Source organism: Calonectris borealis, chromosome 22 (genome assembly GCF_964195595.1).
Source record: "Calonectris borealis chromosome 22, bCalBor7.hap1.2, whole genome shotgun sequence".
Taxonomy (NCBI): Eukaryota; Metazoa; Chordata; class Aves; order Procellariiformes; family Procellariidae; genus Calonectris; species Calonectris borealis.
The window spans coordinates 5,519,311-5,536,332 of NC_134333.1; the positions used below are offsets into that span (position 1 = coordinate 5,519,311).

At 66.0% G+C, this 17,022-nt stretch overlaps 1 protein-coding gene across 1 annotated transcript; it reads right to left on the reverse strand.

Annotated features, from left to right (window-relative positions):
• Positions 1-7,307: 7,307 nt before the first annotated feature.
• FZD2 (frizzled class receptor 2) lies at positions 7,308-10,025 on the reverse strand. The gene has a single exon (XM_075171206.1). The coding sequence runs from the start codon at positions 10,023-10,025 to the stop codon at positions 8,352-8,354; it is 1,674 nt and encodes a 557-aa protein (XP_075027307.1). The 3' UTR covers positions 7,308-8,351.
• Between the last annotated feature and the right edge of the window lie 6,997 nt (positions 10,026-17,022).

Sequence of the window (17,022 nt, forward strand, 5' to 3'; positions counted from 1 at the left end):
ACCCCCCCTTGCACACACACCCCCTTGCACACACACCCCCTTGCACACACCCACCCCTTTCACACACACCCCCCTTGCACACACACACCCCTTGCACACACACCCCCCTTGCACACACACACACCCCTTGCACACACACCCCTTGCACACACACCCCCCTTGCACACACACCCCCCTTGCACACACACCCCCTTGCACACCCCCCTTGCACACACACCCCCTCTTGCACACACCCCCCCTTGCACACACACCCCCTTGCACACACACCCCCTTGCACACACCCACCCCTTTCACACACACCCCCCTTGCACACACACCCCCCTTGCACACACCCCCCCTTGCACACCCCCCTTGCACACACCCCCCCTTGCACACACACTCTCCTTTGCACACCCCATCTGTGCACACGCACATACTCCTCTTGCACACCTTCCTTGCACACTCTCCCCCTTGCACCCCCCCCAAGCATGCACCCCCTTTGCACACCCCCAGGCACCCTCACTCCCCTTTGCACACCCCCCTGTGGGCACACACCCACGCACACCCCTTTGCACACAGACGTGCTCCCTTGTGCACCCCCCTTGCACACACCCCCCTTTGCACAAACGCTCTGCCCCCTCCACACCCCCCATGCACATCCCCCTTGCACACACACTCCCCCTTCGACACCCCCATTCCACACTCCCCTTGCACACCCCTCCTTTGCACACACACGCTCTCCCCCTTCCACACCCCCTTCCACGCACAAACCCGCTCCTTGCACCCCCCCTTGCACACACCCCCTTCCTGGCACACCCCCCTTTGCAGACACCCCCCCCCGCACCCCGCCTTGCACACACACGCACTCCCCTTTGCACACACACTCCCCCCCTCCACATCCCCTTCCACACACCCCCCCTTTCACCCCCCTTCCACACATCCCCTTGCACACACCCGCCCTTGCACCCCCCCTTCCACACACACCCCCTTGCACCCCCCTTACACCTCCCCCCTTGAACACCTCCCCTTGCACCCCCTTGCACGCCCCCTTGCACTCCCCTCCCTTGCACGCCCCCTTCCACCCCCCCTTGCATCCCCCCTTGCACACACACCCCTTGCACCCCCCCCTTGCACCCCCCCTTGCACACACACCTCTTGCACCCCCTTGCACCCCCCCTTGCACCTCCCCACTTGCACACCCCCCCTTGCACCCCCCCTTGCACCCCCCCTTGCACACCCCCCACTTGCACCCCCCCTTGCACACACACCCCTTGCACACCCCCCTTGCACCCCCGCACCCCCTTGCACTCCCCCTTGCACACCCCCCCGCACCCCCTTGCACCCCCCCTTGCACCCCCCCCTTGCACCTCCCTCCCTTGCACCCCCCCTTGCACACACACCCCCCGCACCCCCTTGCACACCCCCCTTGCACCTCCCCCCCTTGCACCCCTCCCTTGCACACCCCCCCTTGCACCTCCCTCCCTTGCATCCCCCCTTGCACACACACCCCTCCCGCACCCCCCCGCACCCCCTTGCACGCCCCCTTGCACCTCCCTCCCTTGCACCCCCCCTTGCACACACCCACCCCCCGCACCCCCCCGCACCCCCCCTTGCACCTCCCTCCCTTGCACCCCCCCTTGCACACCCACCCCCCGCACCCCCTTGCACACCCCCCTTGCACCACCCCCCCTTGCACCCCCCCCACTTGCACACACACCCCCTTGCACCCCCCTTGCACCCCCCCCACTTGCACACCCCCCCTTGCACCCCCCCTTGCACACCCCCCACTTGCACCCCCCCCTTGCACCTCCCTCCCTTGCACCCCCCCTTGCACACACACACCCCCCCGCACCCCCCCGCACCCCCTTGCACCCCCCGCCCCCCCCGGCCCGCGCTGGCTCCGCCGGCCCCGCCCGCCCTAATGGGCTCCAGCTGCACAAACATTCCCCGCATTCAGAGGCGACGCCGCCTCCGGAGCCGCCCCCCGGCCCGGGCCAGGCCGGATTCCTCCCCCCGGCCCCCCCCGAGCACCCCCACCCCCCCCCCCCGGCCGGGGCAGCTGCGCCGGAACCGCGTGGCCGTGGGGCAGCCCCACGGCAGGGCCCCGCGGGGGCAGGGAGGGGGCGCAGGGAACGGGGGTGCTGCGGGGGTGGGGCGGCTCCGGGGGTGGGGACCCGCGTCCGGCCCCCCATGTTCTCCAGGAGGGATAGTGGGTGGGGGTGGGGAACCATGGCCACCCGTCCCGTGTCCTCCAGGAGCTACCCCAGGGTGGAAATGGGGTACCGTGCCCATCACCCCCATCCTCCGGGGGGGATACTGGGATGGAGACGGGGTCCCATGCCCACCCATCCCATGTCCACCCATCCCGTGTTCTCCAGGAGGGATACTGGGATGGAGACAGGATCCCATGCCCACCCATCCCATGTTCTCCAGGGGGGATACTGGGATGGAGATGGGGTCCCATGCCCACCCATCCCATGTTCTCCAGGGGGGATACTGGGATGGAGACGGGGTCCCATGCCCACCCATCCCATGTTCTCCAGGAGGAATACTGGGATGGAGATGGGGTCCCAAGCCCACCCATCCCATGTTCTCCAGGAGGAATACTGGGATGGAGACAGGGTCCCATGCCCACCCATCCCATGTTCTCCAGGAGGAATACTGGGATGGAGATGGGGTCCCAAGCCCACCCATCCCATGTTCTCCAGGAGGAATACTGGGATGGAGACAGGGTCCCATGCCCACCCATCCCATGTTCTCCAGGGGGGATACTGGGATGGAGATGGGGTCCCATGCCCACCCATCCCGTGTTCCCCAGGGGGGATACTGGGATGGAGACGGGGTCCCATGCCCACCCATCCCGTGTTCTCCAGGGGGGATACTGGGATGGAGACAGGATCCCATGCCCACCCATCCCATGTTCTCCAGGGGGGATACTGGGATGGAGATGGGGTCCCATGCCCACCCATCCCATGTTCTCCAGGGGGGATACTGGGATGGAGACGGGGTCCCATGCCCACCCATCCCGTGTTCCCCAGGGGGGATACTGGGATGGAGACGGGGTCCCAAGCCCACCCATCCCATGTTCTCCAGGAGGAATACTGGGATGGAGACAGGGTCCCATGCCCACCCATCCCATGTTCTCCAGGGGGGATACTGGGATGGAGATGGGGTCCCATGCCCACCCATCCCGTGTTCCCCAGGGGGGATACTGGGATGGAGACGGGGTCCCATGCCCACCCATCCCATGTCCATCCATCCCATGTTCTCCAGGAGGTACACCAGGGTGGAGAGGGGACCCATGCCCACCCATCCTATGTCCATCCATCCCATATTCTCCAGGAGCTACACCAGCATGGAGAGGGGTCCCATGCTCCCCCATCCCATATCCACCCATCCCATGTTCTCTGGATGGGGTGCTGGGATGGAGGTGGGGTACCGTGTCCATCCATCCCATGTTCTCCAGGAGGTACACTGGGACGGAGAGGGCTACCATGCTCACCCATCCCACATCTCTCCATCCCCAGTTCTCCAGCAGGGATGCTGGGATGGAGATGGGGTTACCACATCTGCATGTCCCACGTTCTCAAGAAAGGACGCTGGGAATGAGACAGGACATCCCATCTACTCATCCCGAGTTCTCCAGGAGTATGCCGGGCTGGAGAGGTGGCCCCACTCCCACACCCTTCAGGCATGACCCCTGCACAGAGACGGGCTCCCACGTCGCTCGGGCAGGGCGGTGGCATGGAGACAGGATCCTCCATCTGCCTTGGGAAACCCAACCCTCGTTAGGGACATCCCTAATTGCCGGGGGAGCACATCCTGCTTGCTGGCAGCTTCGTCTCCTTTAAGAGCGGCGCAGCGAGGAGCCGAATTTAGCCGGCTCGGCTGCCTGTCCTCGCTGGCGTCCGGCCAGGGCTCGGCCGGCCTCGGCGAGATCCCGCTCCAGCACCCGCGGCCAGGGGGGGACAACGGGGCTGGGAGCACCCAGGGAGCCCGCTCTGCCCATGTCACCCATGGGTGCTGGTCCCCGTGGCTTTGGGTCCTTGCTGGCTTCGTCCTCGTGGAGGTTAAGGGCACATCGAGCCGCCAGCGGGCAGCTGGCTGCCAGTTGGGGACAGCCAGCGATGTCCCCACCGAGGTCCTGGGACCTGTCACGCCGTTAAGGGCTAACGGAAATGAGCACGGTGGGGACGCGTGACGTGTCACCACGAGCTGACCCTCATCACCTCCCTGCTCCCTGTCACCTCCCCAGCCCTCTGCCACCCCCAGCATCACGGCTGGGGACCCCGCTGCCCCCAGGGAATTGTCACCCGGGGCTGAGCTGGTGGGATGGGTCCCCCCGGGGCAAAAGGGGGGACCCCCGGGGGACAGGGAATGGGACAGCCCGGGGGACAGGGGAGCCTGAGGGCCATGGGGACAGGACTGCCCATGGGACAGGGTCCCCAGGGGACAGGGGGACAGCAGAGCCCAGGGGTATGGTGACAGGAGAGCTCATGGCCAGGGGATGGGGAGCCCCTGGTCCAGGGGACAGGACAGCTAGGGGACAGCAGTGACCATGGCCTGGAGGACAGGAGCACTGGGACAGCCAGTGCTGGGGACATCCCATGACCTGTCCTTCTCCCAGGGAGACCAGTTCCTTCCTCCAGCACCCCCTTCCCTGCACTGGTTTCACCCCTGGGTCTGCCTCCTTGCTGGGACAGAGCCCAGTGCCATCACCCTATGGCTGACCTGACCATGGCTGCTCCTCCTGGGGACCACCACGTCCCCGTCCCCACCGGTGCAAGCCCTGTGAGCCTCCCTGGACACTGGTGTGATGAGTTGTGGGTGCTCTGGGGCCGGGCAGGGCGGGCGTTTGCCGGGGCGGGAGGGGCCGGGGTGCACTTTAATTGACTTCTGCTGCGTTGGGCAGCTGTGAAAACAGAGCGGGGCTCATTAGGGGACATCAAAGGACCCCCGCCACGGCTGGGCGGGGGGACACGGTGGGACCCGCCACCAGCGTTTGCTCCCTCTTCGCTTGGCTTAGGAGAGGAAGAGGAGGATGGGAGTCACCAGCCTGGGACTCAGCTGTGTGCAAGGAGGAGGTCCCTGTCCCCTGTCCCTGGGCTGGACCTGGGGTGACCCATCCCTGGGGTTAGTTGGATTTGGGGTGACCTGTCCTCAGGGTGACCCATCCCCAGGGTGACCTGTCCCCAGAGTTAGTTGGACCTGGGGTGACCCATCCCAAGGGGGACCTGTCCTCAGGGTGACCCATCCCCAGGGTGACCCAGACCTGGGGTGACCCACCCCAAGGGGGACCTGTCCTCAGGGTGACGCATCCCCAGGGTGACCCAGACCTGGGGTGACACATCCCTAGGGTGACCTGTCCTCAGGGTGACGCATCCCCAGGGTAGCCTGTCCCCAGTGTTAGTTGGACCTGGGGTGACCCATCCTGAGGGTGACCCGTCCCTGGGGTGACCCATCCCCAGGGTGACCCAGACCTGGGGTGACATGTCCCCAGGGTGACCTGGACCTGTCCCCAAGGTTTGCTGGACCCGGGGTGACCCATCCCCAGGAAGATCCACCCTTGGGGTGACCTATCCCCAGGGTTAGCCTGACCCTGGGGTGACAGACCAGGGGACAGAGAGGGGACACGCTGACCGTTGCTTGCAGACACCCTCCAGCTCCTTCCCCACTCAGGCTGCAAACGGCCCCGAGAGCCAAAAACCTCCAAAACCCTCCAAAAACCTCCAACCCCCCCCAAAACAGACCCCCGACAGGCCCTGGGCTGAGCCACACGGGATCCAGCGGGATCCAGCCCAACTCCTCCAATTCCAGCTCCAAACCTCCCGGGACATCGCAGGAACCCACGGGGCCGAGGTGGGGGACGGACACAGACCCCCAGGTGGGTTCCAGCAGCACCCATGGGGTGCTCAGCACCCACAGAGCTCAGCCGCCGGGTGCAGCCTCTGTAATCCCAGCTCTGGTTTCCAAAGCCGGGAGACCGAAGCCTTTAAAAAAAATCATCTCCCAGCTCCCGCATTCCTGGGTGGAGAGTTTACATTCCCCCCGTCCCCTGGCGATCCGCGTTTCGCCTCCGGAAAACAAAGCGGCTTTGGGTGGGATCAGCCTTTTGGGGAGCGGGACCCTCTGACCGGATAACGAGAACCAGCCGATGGGCAGCACCCTCAGGCCAAAGCACCTAGTGCCAGGGCTGGATACGGCCCTGGGATTCCCGATGGAAAGGGTGAACCCACCCATAGGATGGTACCTGTGGGTGCTTGGAGTTGAGGGGTGCAGGGGGGTCCCCCCGTCCCCTTGGCCGAGGCTCATCCTGCCAATGTCACCACCAGCGCGGTTTTCCCCCGGGAGGGAGGCAAAGACAGCGGCAGAGATAAAATCAACCCCATTTTAATTCCCATTTTAAGAGGCACCGAAGGCGGGTGGGGGGGTGCCGGGGGGGTCCCGGCCAGGCCATCCCATCCCTCAAACTGCTTCTCCAAACCACGGAAGGGGGGAAAAAAAAAAAACCCTGGATACGTTTTCCCCCTCTTCTCTCCCCCCTTCCAAGTCATCGCTGGAAAATTAAACCGGATCCAAAGAGTTTTTCCTTTCCAAAATGTGCTGGAGAGGCGCTGCCTTAACCCTTTCGGCTCCCGCTTTTCCCTTCGCCGGAGAATTGGGATTTTTAAGGGGGTTTTGGGATTGTCCCGGGGCTTTGCTGGAGAAAGGGGAACGGCTCAATCCCCCCGCAAACCCCCTTTGCGCTCGGAAGCTCCAAAATTTCCCCAAAATGATGGAGATGAGAAGCGATGAGGCTTCCCGGGGCCGGTTTTGGGGCGCCTGTGGGGTCAGCACTTCCCCGGCCGGGTCTCCCGCTCCATTTTGGGAAGAGTATTTTTTTTTAATTTCAATTAAATCCAGTTGATTAAATCCATCCTTCCCCTTCCCGAGCTCCGTGCCAGCCCCCCTCCAGCTGAAACTCCCCATATCCCATCTCCAGCATCGCCCAAATCCCAACAAGCCGAACCGGAGCCGGGACCCACTTCTCTCCGGAGCTATTTTCTCCGGGGGGGGGGGGGGGGCACAGGAGAGGCACCCCCCTCCCACCACAAATTGAAAAATCCTTATTTTTTGGGTTAAATAGATTTTTTTTTCCCCTGCAAAGCTCTTTGTTCCAGCTGGAGGGAGATGCTGGCTCATCCCCACAGTGCGGTGGAACCGGGGGGGGTCCTGCTTCGGCCCCCCCCAGCACCCAGGGGGATTCCCCCCCCATTTAATTCTTGGTTTGTTTGGGGAAAAAAAAGCCCTCAGGAATAAGTTAGCGGTTTGCTTGACTCGTTTGTATTTACAAAGGACTGTTTAAAAAGTAATTTGGGAGGAAAAGTCTGTAGCCAAGCCGGGGGGGGAGGTACAGGCAGGGCGGTGCGGGCAGGGGGCAGGCAGAGACCCCAGCCCCGGGTGGGCGGGGGGGGGGGGGGCAGCGCCATCCCAGCATCTTTTGGGAGCGAGCAAAGGCGGGGGGGGGGGAATAAAAAAATCGACTTTCTTGGGGAGTTTCCAAAAGGAGAGGGAGAAAAATGGGATTTTTATGGTTTTTTTTTCTTTTTTTTTCCTCCTTTTTCCAGGGGCCGGCAGGGAGCGGGCCGGGAGCGGGCAGGGGAGCGGGCAGGGAGCGGGCAGGGAGCGGCCCCGGAGCGGGCAGGGAGCGGGCCCGGTGCGGGCAGGGGAGCGGGCCCGGAGCGGGCCCGGTGCGGGCAGGGGAGCGGGCCCGGTGCGGGCCGTTCCCGGAGCCCGGCCGGGGCCCCTCGGCCAACGCCAAGAGCCCCGGCGGCTCCGCGGGGAGGGGAAACCCAACCCGGGTAGCGGAGGGAGAGGGAGGGCGAGAACCCTCTCCCAGTCTCGGCAGGGTTTTTTCCCTTTTTCTCCTTTCCCCCCCCTCTTTTCCTCCTTTTTTTCCCCCTCTTTTTCTCCCTTTTTCCCTCCTTCTCCCTCCTTTTTCTGCCTTTTCTCCTTTTTCTCTCCTTTTTGTCCTTTTTCTCTCCTTTTTCTCCCCCTCTCCTTTTTCTCTTTTTTCCCCTCTCCTTTTTCTCCTCTTTTTTTCCCCTCTCCTTTTTCTCCTCTTTTTTTTCCCCTCTCCTTTTTCTCCTCTTTTTTTCCCCCTCTCCTTTTTCTCCTCTTTTTTTTCCTCTTTTTTTGCATTTTAAATAGAAATATATAATTAAATTTACAAATGCTATTTACAGGTTTAATTACAAAAAAAAAAAAAAAATCAAAGAGAAAGAGAGACACCCCTTAGACGTTAATAAATCTAAAAATAAAAATATATATAATAAACCCCCCCCAAAAAATTCAAGCCGAAGGGCGGCAGCGGCCGGGCCGGGGGGGGGGGGTCACACCGTCGTCTCGCCCTGCTTGCTGTTGGTGAGTCGCGTGTAGAACTTTCTCCACGAGTGCAGGGTTTTACCCGACCATATCCAAAAGCCGGAGGTGATGCCCACGATGAGAGTCATGAGATACTTGATCATGTAGACGGTGAAATCGGGGGTCATGCGGGGGGTGAAGTGGAGCGGGCAGGGGATGGCCAAACTCTTGCAGTTCTGGCTGATCCAGCTGCGCTCCCAGTGCTCGCGGAAAGCCTGCTCGTAGAAATAGCAAGCGATGACGATGGTGGCCGGGACGGTGTAGAGGACGCTGAAGACCCCGATGCGAACCATCAACCGCTCCAGCTTCTCCGTTTTGGTCCCTCCGTGTTTCATGATGGTGCGGATGCGGAAGAGGGAGACGAAGCCGGCCAGAAGGAAGGAGGTACCGATGAAGAGGTAGACGAAGAGCGGGGCCAACACGAAGCCCCGGAGAGGGTCGATGTTGTTGAGGCCCACGAAGCAGACGCCGCTCAGCAGGTCCCCGTCGATCTGCCCCATGGCCAGGATGGTGATGGTCTTGACGGCCGGCACGGCCCAGGCAGCCAAGTGGAAGTACTGGGAGTTGGCCTCGATGGCCTCGTGGCCCCACTTCATGCCAGCAGCCAGGAACCAGGTGAGGGAGAGGATGACCCACCAGATCGAACTGGCCATGCTGAAGAAGTAGAGCATCATGAAGAGGATGGTGCAACCTTCCTTCTTGGTGCCCTGGACCACCGTGCGGTAGCCGTCCTCCTGGAAACGCTCGTTGCAGACCACCCTCTCCTCCAGCACGAAGCCGGCGATGTAGGCCACCGACACCATGGTGTAGCACCCCGAGAGGAAGATGATGGGTCGCTCGGGGTAGCGGAAACGCTGCATGTCCACCAGGTAGGTGGTGACGGTGAAGAAGGTGGAGGCGCAACACAAGACGGACCAGATGAGGATCCAGATACGGGCGAAACGGATCTCGTCCTCGTTGAAGAACATGTGGCCGTCGGGACGGGTGGGCTCGCAGGGCGCCGCGCAGTCCTTCTCACCCAAGAACTTGTAGTTGAGGTAGCTGGGCACCTTCAGCGCCCGCGGGCAGTGGAAGGGGTGGTCGAGGGTGGCGTAACGAGGGATGCCCGGGGTGCCCTGGCCAGCCAACGGCGTGGCGCTGGTGAGCAACGCCGGCGAACCGCCGTCTTCCGAATGGTTCTGCCCCACGCAGATCTGCTCAGCGCCGTGCCGGGGGAAATTCTCACAACGTAATCGCTCCGGCCATTGGAAACCGAATTTATTCATGAGGGCTTCGCAACCCTGGCGCGCCCGTTCGCAGATGGAGCGGCACGGCGGGATGGCCTGTTCCAGCACCGTGCAGACCGGCGCGTACATGGAGCAGAGGAAGAACTTGAGCTCCAACGAGCATTGGACCTTCACCAAGGGGTAGAACTGGTGGACCTCCAACCCCGCGTCCTCCTGGTTGGTGTGACCCAGCAGGTTGGGCATGATGGTCTGGTTGTAGGCGATGTCGGTGCAGAGCGGGATGGAGATGGGTTGGCAGAAGCCGTGATCTGGGATGGAGATGCCCTTCTCGCCGTGCAGCTGGCTCCGGCACGGCGCCGGCACGCTCAGCCCCACCAGCAGCCAGGCCAGGGCGGGCAGCACGCTGGGGGGGCCCATGGTGCCCCGAGCTGCTGTGCCCGGATTTACCGTGCCCGGTGCCCAGCCGGTCGGCTGGTCCTTCTGTCCGGATCTGCCGTGCCCGGTGCTGCCTGGATGGCTCCCGGTGACCGGATTTGCCGTGCCCGGTGCTGCCTGGATGGCTCCCGGTGACCGGATTTGCCGTGCCCGGTGCTGCCTGGAAGGCTCCCGGTGACCGGATTTGCCGTGCCCGGTGCTGCCTGGACGACTCCCGGTGACTGGATACACTCAGGTCCCGCCTGGACGGCTCCCGGTGCCCGGAGCGTGCGTGCTCGGTTCCCCGCTGGACGGCTCCCGGTGTCCCGGTTTACCGTTCGCAGCGGGACGGCTCCCGGTGCCCGGACCGGACGCTCCCGGTGCTCCGCAGCGCTGCTCCCGCTGCCCGGACTTGGCGGTCCCGGTGCTCCCGCTGCCCCGACCCGGTGCTCCGCGGCGCAGCTCCCGGTCCCGGAGCCCCGGGCGGGCGGTGGCGCTGGCGGGGTGCCGGGGGGGGGTAACCGGGGGAGGTACCGGGGGGGATACCGGGGGGTGCCGGGGGAGCGGAGCGGCCGCACCGGACGCTCCCGCCGCCTTTGTGCGGGGCAGCGCCGCGTCCCCGCCGGGCGGAGCGGCCCCCCCGCGCCCCGCCCCCGCCGGGCCCCGCCCCCCCTGCCCCGCCAATCACATTCAAACGGCGCGGCCGCCCCGCCCCCCGCCGCCCCGGGCCCAGCCCCCCCCCCGGCCCCTCCCGCCCCCCCCCGCCCCCGGGGGTCACCGGGCCGGGCAGCGGGGGGAGCGGGGGGAGAGGGCCCCCCTGCCGCAAACTTTTTCCTCGCCGTGAAAACTCCCCCCGCGGCGTGGGGTCGGGACGGGGCCACGGTGAAAAGTTCCCCCGTGTCCCCTGTCCCCCCTCCCGTGTCCTCTGTCCCTCCCCCGTGTCCCCTGCCCCCGCCGTGTCCTCTGCACCCCCCGTGTCCCCTGTCCCCCCCGTGTCCCCTGCCCCCCCCGTGTGCTCCGCACCCCCAGGTTTCCTCTGTACCCCCGTACCCCTGCCCTCCCCCCTGTGTCGTCCCCCCCCCGGTTTCCCCTGCACACCGCTGGTGTCCCCGGTGCCACCTCGTGTCCCCTGGGCACCCCCCCGTGTCCCTCCATCCGTGGGGCTGCTCCCCCCACCCAACCTAGGACCCACATCCTGCAGTGGGTCCCCCGCTGTCCCCAGATCTGTTTTCGGGTGCACCGGGGCAGGATTAGTCCCCGTGGGCCCCTGGCACCCACGTGGGTCCCGGCCACCCCCCCGGGAACAAGGATGCCTCGGCCCTGACACCCCTCGGTCCCCGGGTGTCACCCAGGCGGTGCCACCACCCCGTGGCTGGAGCCAGCACCCCACGACCCCAAGGCCACTGCACAGCCAGGGGTGTCCCCGATGTCACCAAATCAGCCAGGGGTGGCAGGGGACATCCCGCATCCTGCCCCCCCCCATGGGCCCACACCTCGCACCCCAGTCGTAACGAAGGGCACATCTGTCCCCAAAACCAGGGCAGCGGGAGGGAGCCGGGGGGCTGGGACACACCGGGGGGGGACTGGGACACACTGGGGGGATCTGGGACACGGCAGGGGGACCAGGATAGATTGGAGGGGACACCAGGACACACCGGGGGGATCTGGGACATGCCGGGGGGATCCAGGACACATCGGGGGGGACCGGGACACACCAGGAGGGGACCGGGACACATCAGGGGGGAATGGGACACACTGGGGGGAACTGGGACACACCGGGGGGAACTAGAACACATCAGGGGGAACTGGGACACACCGGGGGGGACTGGGACACACCAGGAAAGAAACTACGGGCAATCACCCCAAATTTTGGCAGTGGGATGGAGTGGGGGGGGGAGGCTGCCCTTCCCAAAGAAGGGGCAGATGGGGGGGACCCGGCAGGCAGCCCACCGCCCCCGTCCCGCTCCTTTCTGGGGGGGCGAGGGGCTTTCTGCTGGCTGCCTCCTTCCCCTCCGCCGTCCTCCCTCCCTTTCTCTCCCTTTCCTGTAACTTAAGCTTTTGTTGTGAGCAGGAGAAACCCGGGCTGCCGTGAAAAGAGGGCCCCACCGCCTTTCAGAGCGTAATTGAAACCATTGCGCGGCTCCTGGCCGAGGGGGAAGGGCAGGGGGGGCTCCAGAAATCAAAGCTGAGGGTGGGGGGGGGGGGACACACGATGCGCACTCGCTCCCGGCCCCACCGTCAGCTTTCCCGGGCCCGGACGTGCCGGTTGTCACCGCGGCGGTTGGCGGGATGCTGGGGGCTCCCCCCTCTTGCAAAGGGGTCGAGGATGGAAGGGAGGGGTACCCGTGGCCCCGGATGAGGCCGGGATGGTGGATCCAGGGAATGAACCGGGGTGGGAAGGGTGCCAGCGACTGGGCACCCACCCGTCCCCCAGCTGGGGCACCTAGGGGTGCTGTCTTTGGGGACCACGCCGAGCCCACGGCCGCCATGCGTCGGGGAGGGTGGCTCGGCACGGCCGGCGCTTGGCGGCCGCCCAGCGAGTCCCCGGCCGGGGAGGCTGCTGGCGAAGGGCCTGGCAGGGCGCCGGGCTGCGGGGGCCGGAGTCGAGGCCGGATCCTGGCGAGCGGCTGCCTCCCGGCCCGTTCCCGGATCCCCGTTTGCGGGCGGGACGTGGGGTGGCTCCTCCGGCCGCAGCTCCCCTTGGCTCCGTGGGTGCAGGCTCTGGCTTGTGTGATCCCCCCCTGGTGTCCCCAGCCTCGGTGGCCTTCGCCCCAGCCCAGCCAGCTGGGGACGGGGATGGAGGGGCTGCGGGGGTGTCTGCGCAGCCACGTGGATCTTGGCTTCCTAAAAGCTTTGGATTTTGGCTTCTTTCCGGGCATGGGGGGGAATTCCAGAGGGGGTGGCTCTCCCCATGCTCCCCGTCCTCCTGGGTGCTCCTGGTGGTTCGGGACAGGGGTTCCCCAGGACCTCTGGGCACCAGGGACACGGGGACGTGGTCCCACCCGGAGTGGGTGCTGAGCACTTCTGGGGAGGGGGAAACCTGGAGCAGACCTGCCAGCCAGTCCCGGGAGGAACCCCTGGGTGGGCTGGGGGTGTCAGGGGACACCCCAGGGAGGCAGCCGGTGGGGTCCCACCTGCTCAGGGGTGTCCCCTCGCAGGGACATGCAGGGTGGCCGGGGAATCCCTTTGGTCCCATTCATCCCTGTCACCAGGCTCCCAGCCTGGTCCCCAGGTGCTGCCAGGGGCGTGCTGGGTGGGAGAGGGTCCTGCCCCCTCCCCAAAAACTTCCCTGTGGGGGTGTGGGGTTGGCATCCTGGGCAGAGGGGACACTGCGAGGACAGGGACCCATCCTGGCACCCAGCAGGAGAGGGTGGTGCTGCCAGCAGGCCAGGCTGGGCATTACTGGGAGTATGGGGCCAAGCCCAGCTCCCCCCAGGGATCCCCCTTGCAGCCCCCCAGGAGCTGCTCAGGGTGGGGGGCACCCAGGAGACCCAATCCCCCCACTGCTCCGCTCTCACTTCATCCCAGTCCAGCACTGGGGGATGCTGGTAAGCACCCGGTCTGCCAGTCCCCTGCCCCCAGCACCCCGGGGTCCCCAGGTCACCACCTGCCAGAGGATGGCCCGTGGGTGCCACCACCTCCGGAGGGTGTCCCTGTTGGAGCAGGGCATGGTGCCTGTGCAGCCCCTCTCCCCTAGGACTCCTCCAGTGCCACGGGGTGCCAGGGTGCTTGTGAGGTCCTCCCTGCACGCAGGAGGGCCAGGGATGGGGGACACAGCTGGAAACCCCCCAGGTCTCGGCCTTGGACACCCAGCAGCACCCCGAGCGGTGCCCAGCACCCGCAGCCCAGCCATGGGCAGCTCTGGCCCTTCTCTGAGCCTCCTCCCCGGGGACAGGAGCCCCAGTGCCCACCCATGGGTGCCGCTAGGGTGGGCACAGCAGCTGGCACCGGCCCCGCACACTGCCCCGCTCTTGGGCTGGTGGCCAACACTGCTCGGGAGGGCAATATTTTGGAGGGGGGAGGCTCTGGCAACACCAGCTCCCACCACCCCATCCCTTGGGGATGGGCATGGAGAAGGGCGAAACAGAAATTGGGGGACGGAGCAGCTGCACCAGGCGATGCCAGGCAGGATGGGGACCCCAGGGGGTCCCCCAGGAGCTCAGAGGAAGGGCCCCCCCGGCCCCTGCCCTCGGCTTTGTTTCACACTTAAGAGCCTCTAATTAAAACCAGCTACAAAAGCCCTGGCTGGCGGCAGGCTCAAGGTGCCAGCGGAGGATGGGGGTCCGTCACCAAGGGAACAGAGAGGGATGCGGGGCCCCCGGCACGGGCACCGTGGGGGCCCCCCACACCCCCCGTGCGTGAGCGGGCACACGCGTGCACATACGCGCGTGCACACGCGTGCATGTGCACACACAGCACCCGCAGGAGAGGCGAGCGTGGGGACATGGGAGCGGGGCTGGGGGCTGACAGCGTTGGGGGGTGCTTGTGTGAAAGGTCTGCTGGCACGTGTGTGTGCGCGCGTGTGTTTGCACGCCCGTGCCCAGCTTTGTTGCACGCATGCTATCCTGTGGGTTAGGGAGGGCAGGAACCAGTGCCTGCTGTTCTCAGGCCTGGTTTGTACTGGTCTAAACTGGTTTAATGGTCTGCAATGGGGTGGGAGGTGTCCACAAGCAGCACTGGCCAGGTGGGCTGGGAGCGAGCCGAGCCCTGGGGTACCCATGGGGTGGGCTGGGGGCGAGATGAGCCCTGGGGTACCCATGGGGTGAGCCGTGGGGCAAGTCGAGCCCTGGGATACCTGTGGGGTGGGCTGTGGGGCGAGATGAGCCCTGGGGTACCTGTGGGGTGGGCCACGGGGTGAGCCGAGCCCTGGGGTACCCGTGGGGTGGGCCACGAGGCGAGCCGAGCCCTGGGGTAGCTGTGGGGTGGGCTGTGGGGCGAGCCGAGCCCTGGGGTACCCGTGGGGTGGGCCACGGGGTGAGCCGAGCCCTGGGGTACCTGTGGGGTGGGCTGTGGGGCGAGCCGAGCCCTGGGGTACCCGTGGGGCGAGCTGAGCCCTGGGGTACCCGTGGGGTGGGCTGTGGGGCGAGCCGAGCCCTGGGGTACCCGTGGGGTGAGCTGAGCCCTGGGGTACCCGTGGGGTGGGCTGTGGGGCGAGCCGAGCCCTGGGGTACCCGTGGGGTGAGCTGTGGGGTGGCCCATGGGGTGCCCCAGCCCCAGGGGCAGCCCTCACTGCCGGCGTGGCTGCAGCGGGCACCCAGGAGGCGCTGGCAGGCACTGGGCACAGCGCGTTAGCCAAACCCCGGCACCTGGAGGGTCCCCGTGACAGGGCCAGAGGGCTGATGGGTGACCCCGAGAGCAGGCTGTGAGCAGCAAGGGGGGACAAGCACCCACCAAGATGAGGGTCCAACTGCCCGGACACCCCCGGGGATGGCAGAACCCCAATGCCACGGGGCCTCCCCAACCTCCACCCGGTGCCAGTGGGGGACAAAGCCCACCCCAGCCGGGCTGGCAGGACGCCGGCCCGTGCCGGCGCGCGGGGGGAAGCTGGCTTAAGCACACCTTGACCTTCCTGGCAGGGGAGGGATCCCTTCAGCTTGTCCGACACATCTCCTGCCAGCGCCCGGTATTGAAAGCGCGGCGAGCTCGCGCGCGGAGGAGCCGGCATGAAAAGGCAGCTTAGGCATCTCCTGCTGCGAGAGATGGATTAGGGGCTTCGGGGAGGGCTGGGGGGACAGCAAGAGGCGCAGCCGCCACAGCGTGCCGGGGCCAGGCTCTGTGCCGGCGGCCGCTGGGCAAGAGCGGGCACGGCTGGGCACAGTGCCGCCGGCCACCGTCTCGCTGCATCCTGGTGGGAGAAGGGGGCAGTGGGCCAGGCCCGGCAGGGCGGGATGCTGGGGGCTCCCCAAAATGGAGCATGGGAAGTGAGAGGGACTGTCCCGGCTGGGAGGGGGTCGGGCGGGCAGAGGGTTGGGGCACCCAGGGCTGGCAGCCCCGCTCCTCCGCACGGCCCGGCCCCCCCGCGGGTCCCCAAGGCATCCGCCGCCCGGTCCCTCAGCTGTCGCTGTCAGGAGGACGCGGTATTTTTAGTGTCGCTCGGGGACCGGCAGGTCGAGCGGTGACAATTTTTGCCCATGGGAGCGGGTGGTGCGAGGTGGGGGTGGCGGGAGGCTTTGCGGGTCGGAAATGTCCTGCTTGTCCCCAGGGAGGGAAGCCCCCGGCGCTGGCAGTGGGTCCCCATGGGGTGGGGGGGTGTCCGGCCATCTTGGCTCTGTCCCAGGGCCCCGTGCTGGGTCAGGGTCTGCGTTCCCGAGGCGGTGACAGCGATGACCCACGCGGGCGGCCCAGACCCCTGGATCCTCCCCAGGACTGTCCCTGATGTATGGGGTGGGGGTCGATGGCCCCGGTGGCCCCCGTGGTGGGGGTGCCCTGCTGCATGGCTGGCGGGAGGGGACGGGGTGCCCCCGTGGTCTTCCCTCCCCATGCTGGGAACAGCTGTGCCCCTGGCCGATGGCGGGGGGACCCCTGCCAGCACCGGGCATGTGACAGGAGGTGACAGAGCTGGCTGCTATTTATACCTGGCCCTTGCCAGCGCTGGGTGTGGGGACACAGACGAGCCCATGTCATGGGCCCAGGGTGGCCCTCAGGGTCCCCTGGGTGCCCGCCTGTCCCCAGCACCACCCAAATCCCCCTCTATGGTGGGGGGGCTGCAGCAGCACCACGAGGCCCTTTCCTGCCTCCACCGTGTCTCACGGCCACTCCAACTGTCCCCAGCCCACCAGGGACACTGAGTCGTCCCCGTGGAACACCGAGTCACTCCTGTGCCAAAAGTGGGCACAGCCCATGCCCAATAGGGACACCAAGCTGTCCCTGTGCCCAGTGGGGACACAGAGCTGTCCCTGACAGGGATACTGAGCTGTCCCTGTGCCCAAGGGTGGCACTGAACCATCCCCGTGCATGAAGTTGTGCCCAGCAAGGACACTGAGCTGTCCCCGTGCCCCAC

What these genes read in the sequence shown, in the direction of transcription:
- FZD2 (XM_075171206.1), bottom strand. Translation starts at nt 10,025, where the DNA reads ATGGGCCCCCCCAGCGTGCTGCCCGCCCTGGCCTGGCTGCTGGTGGGG.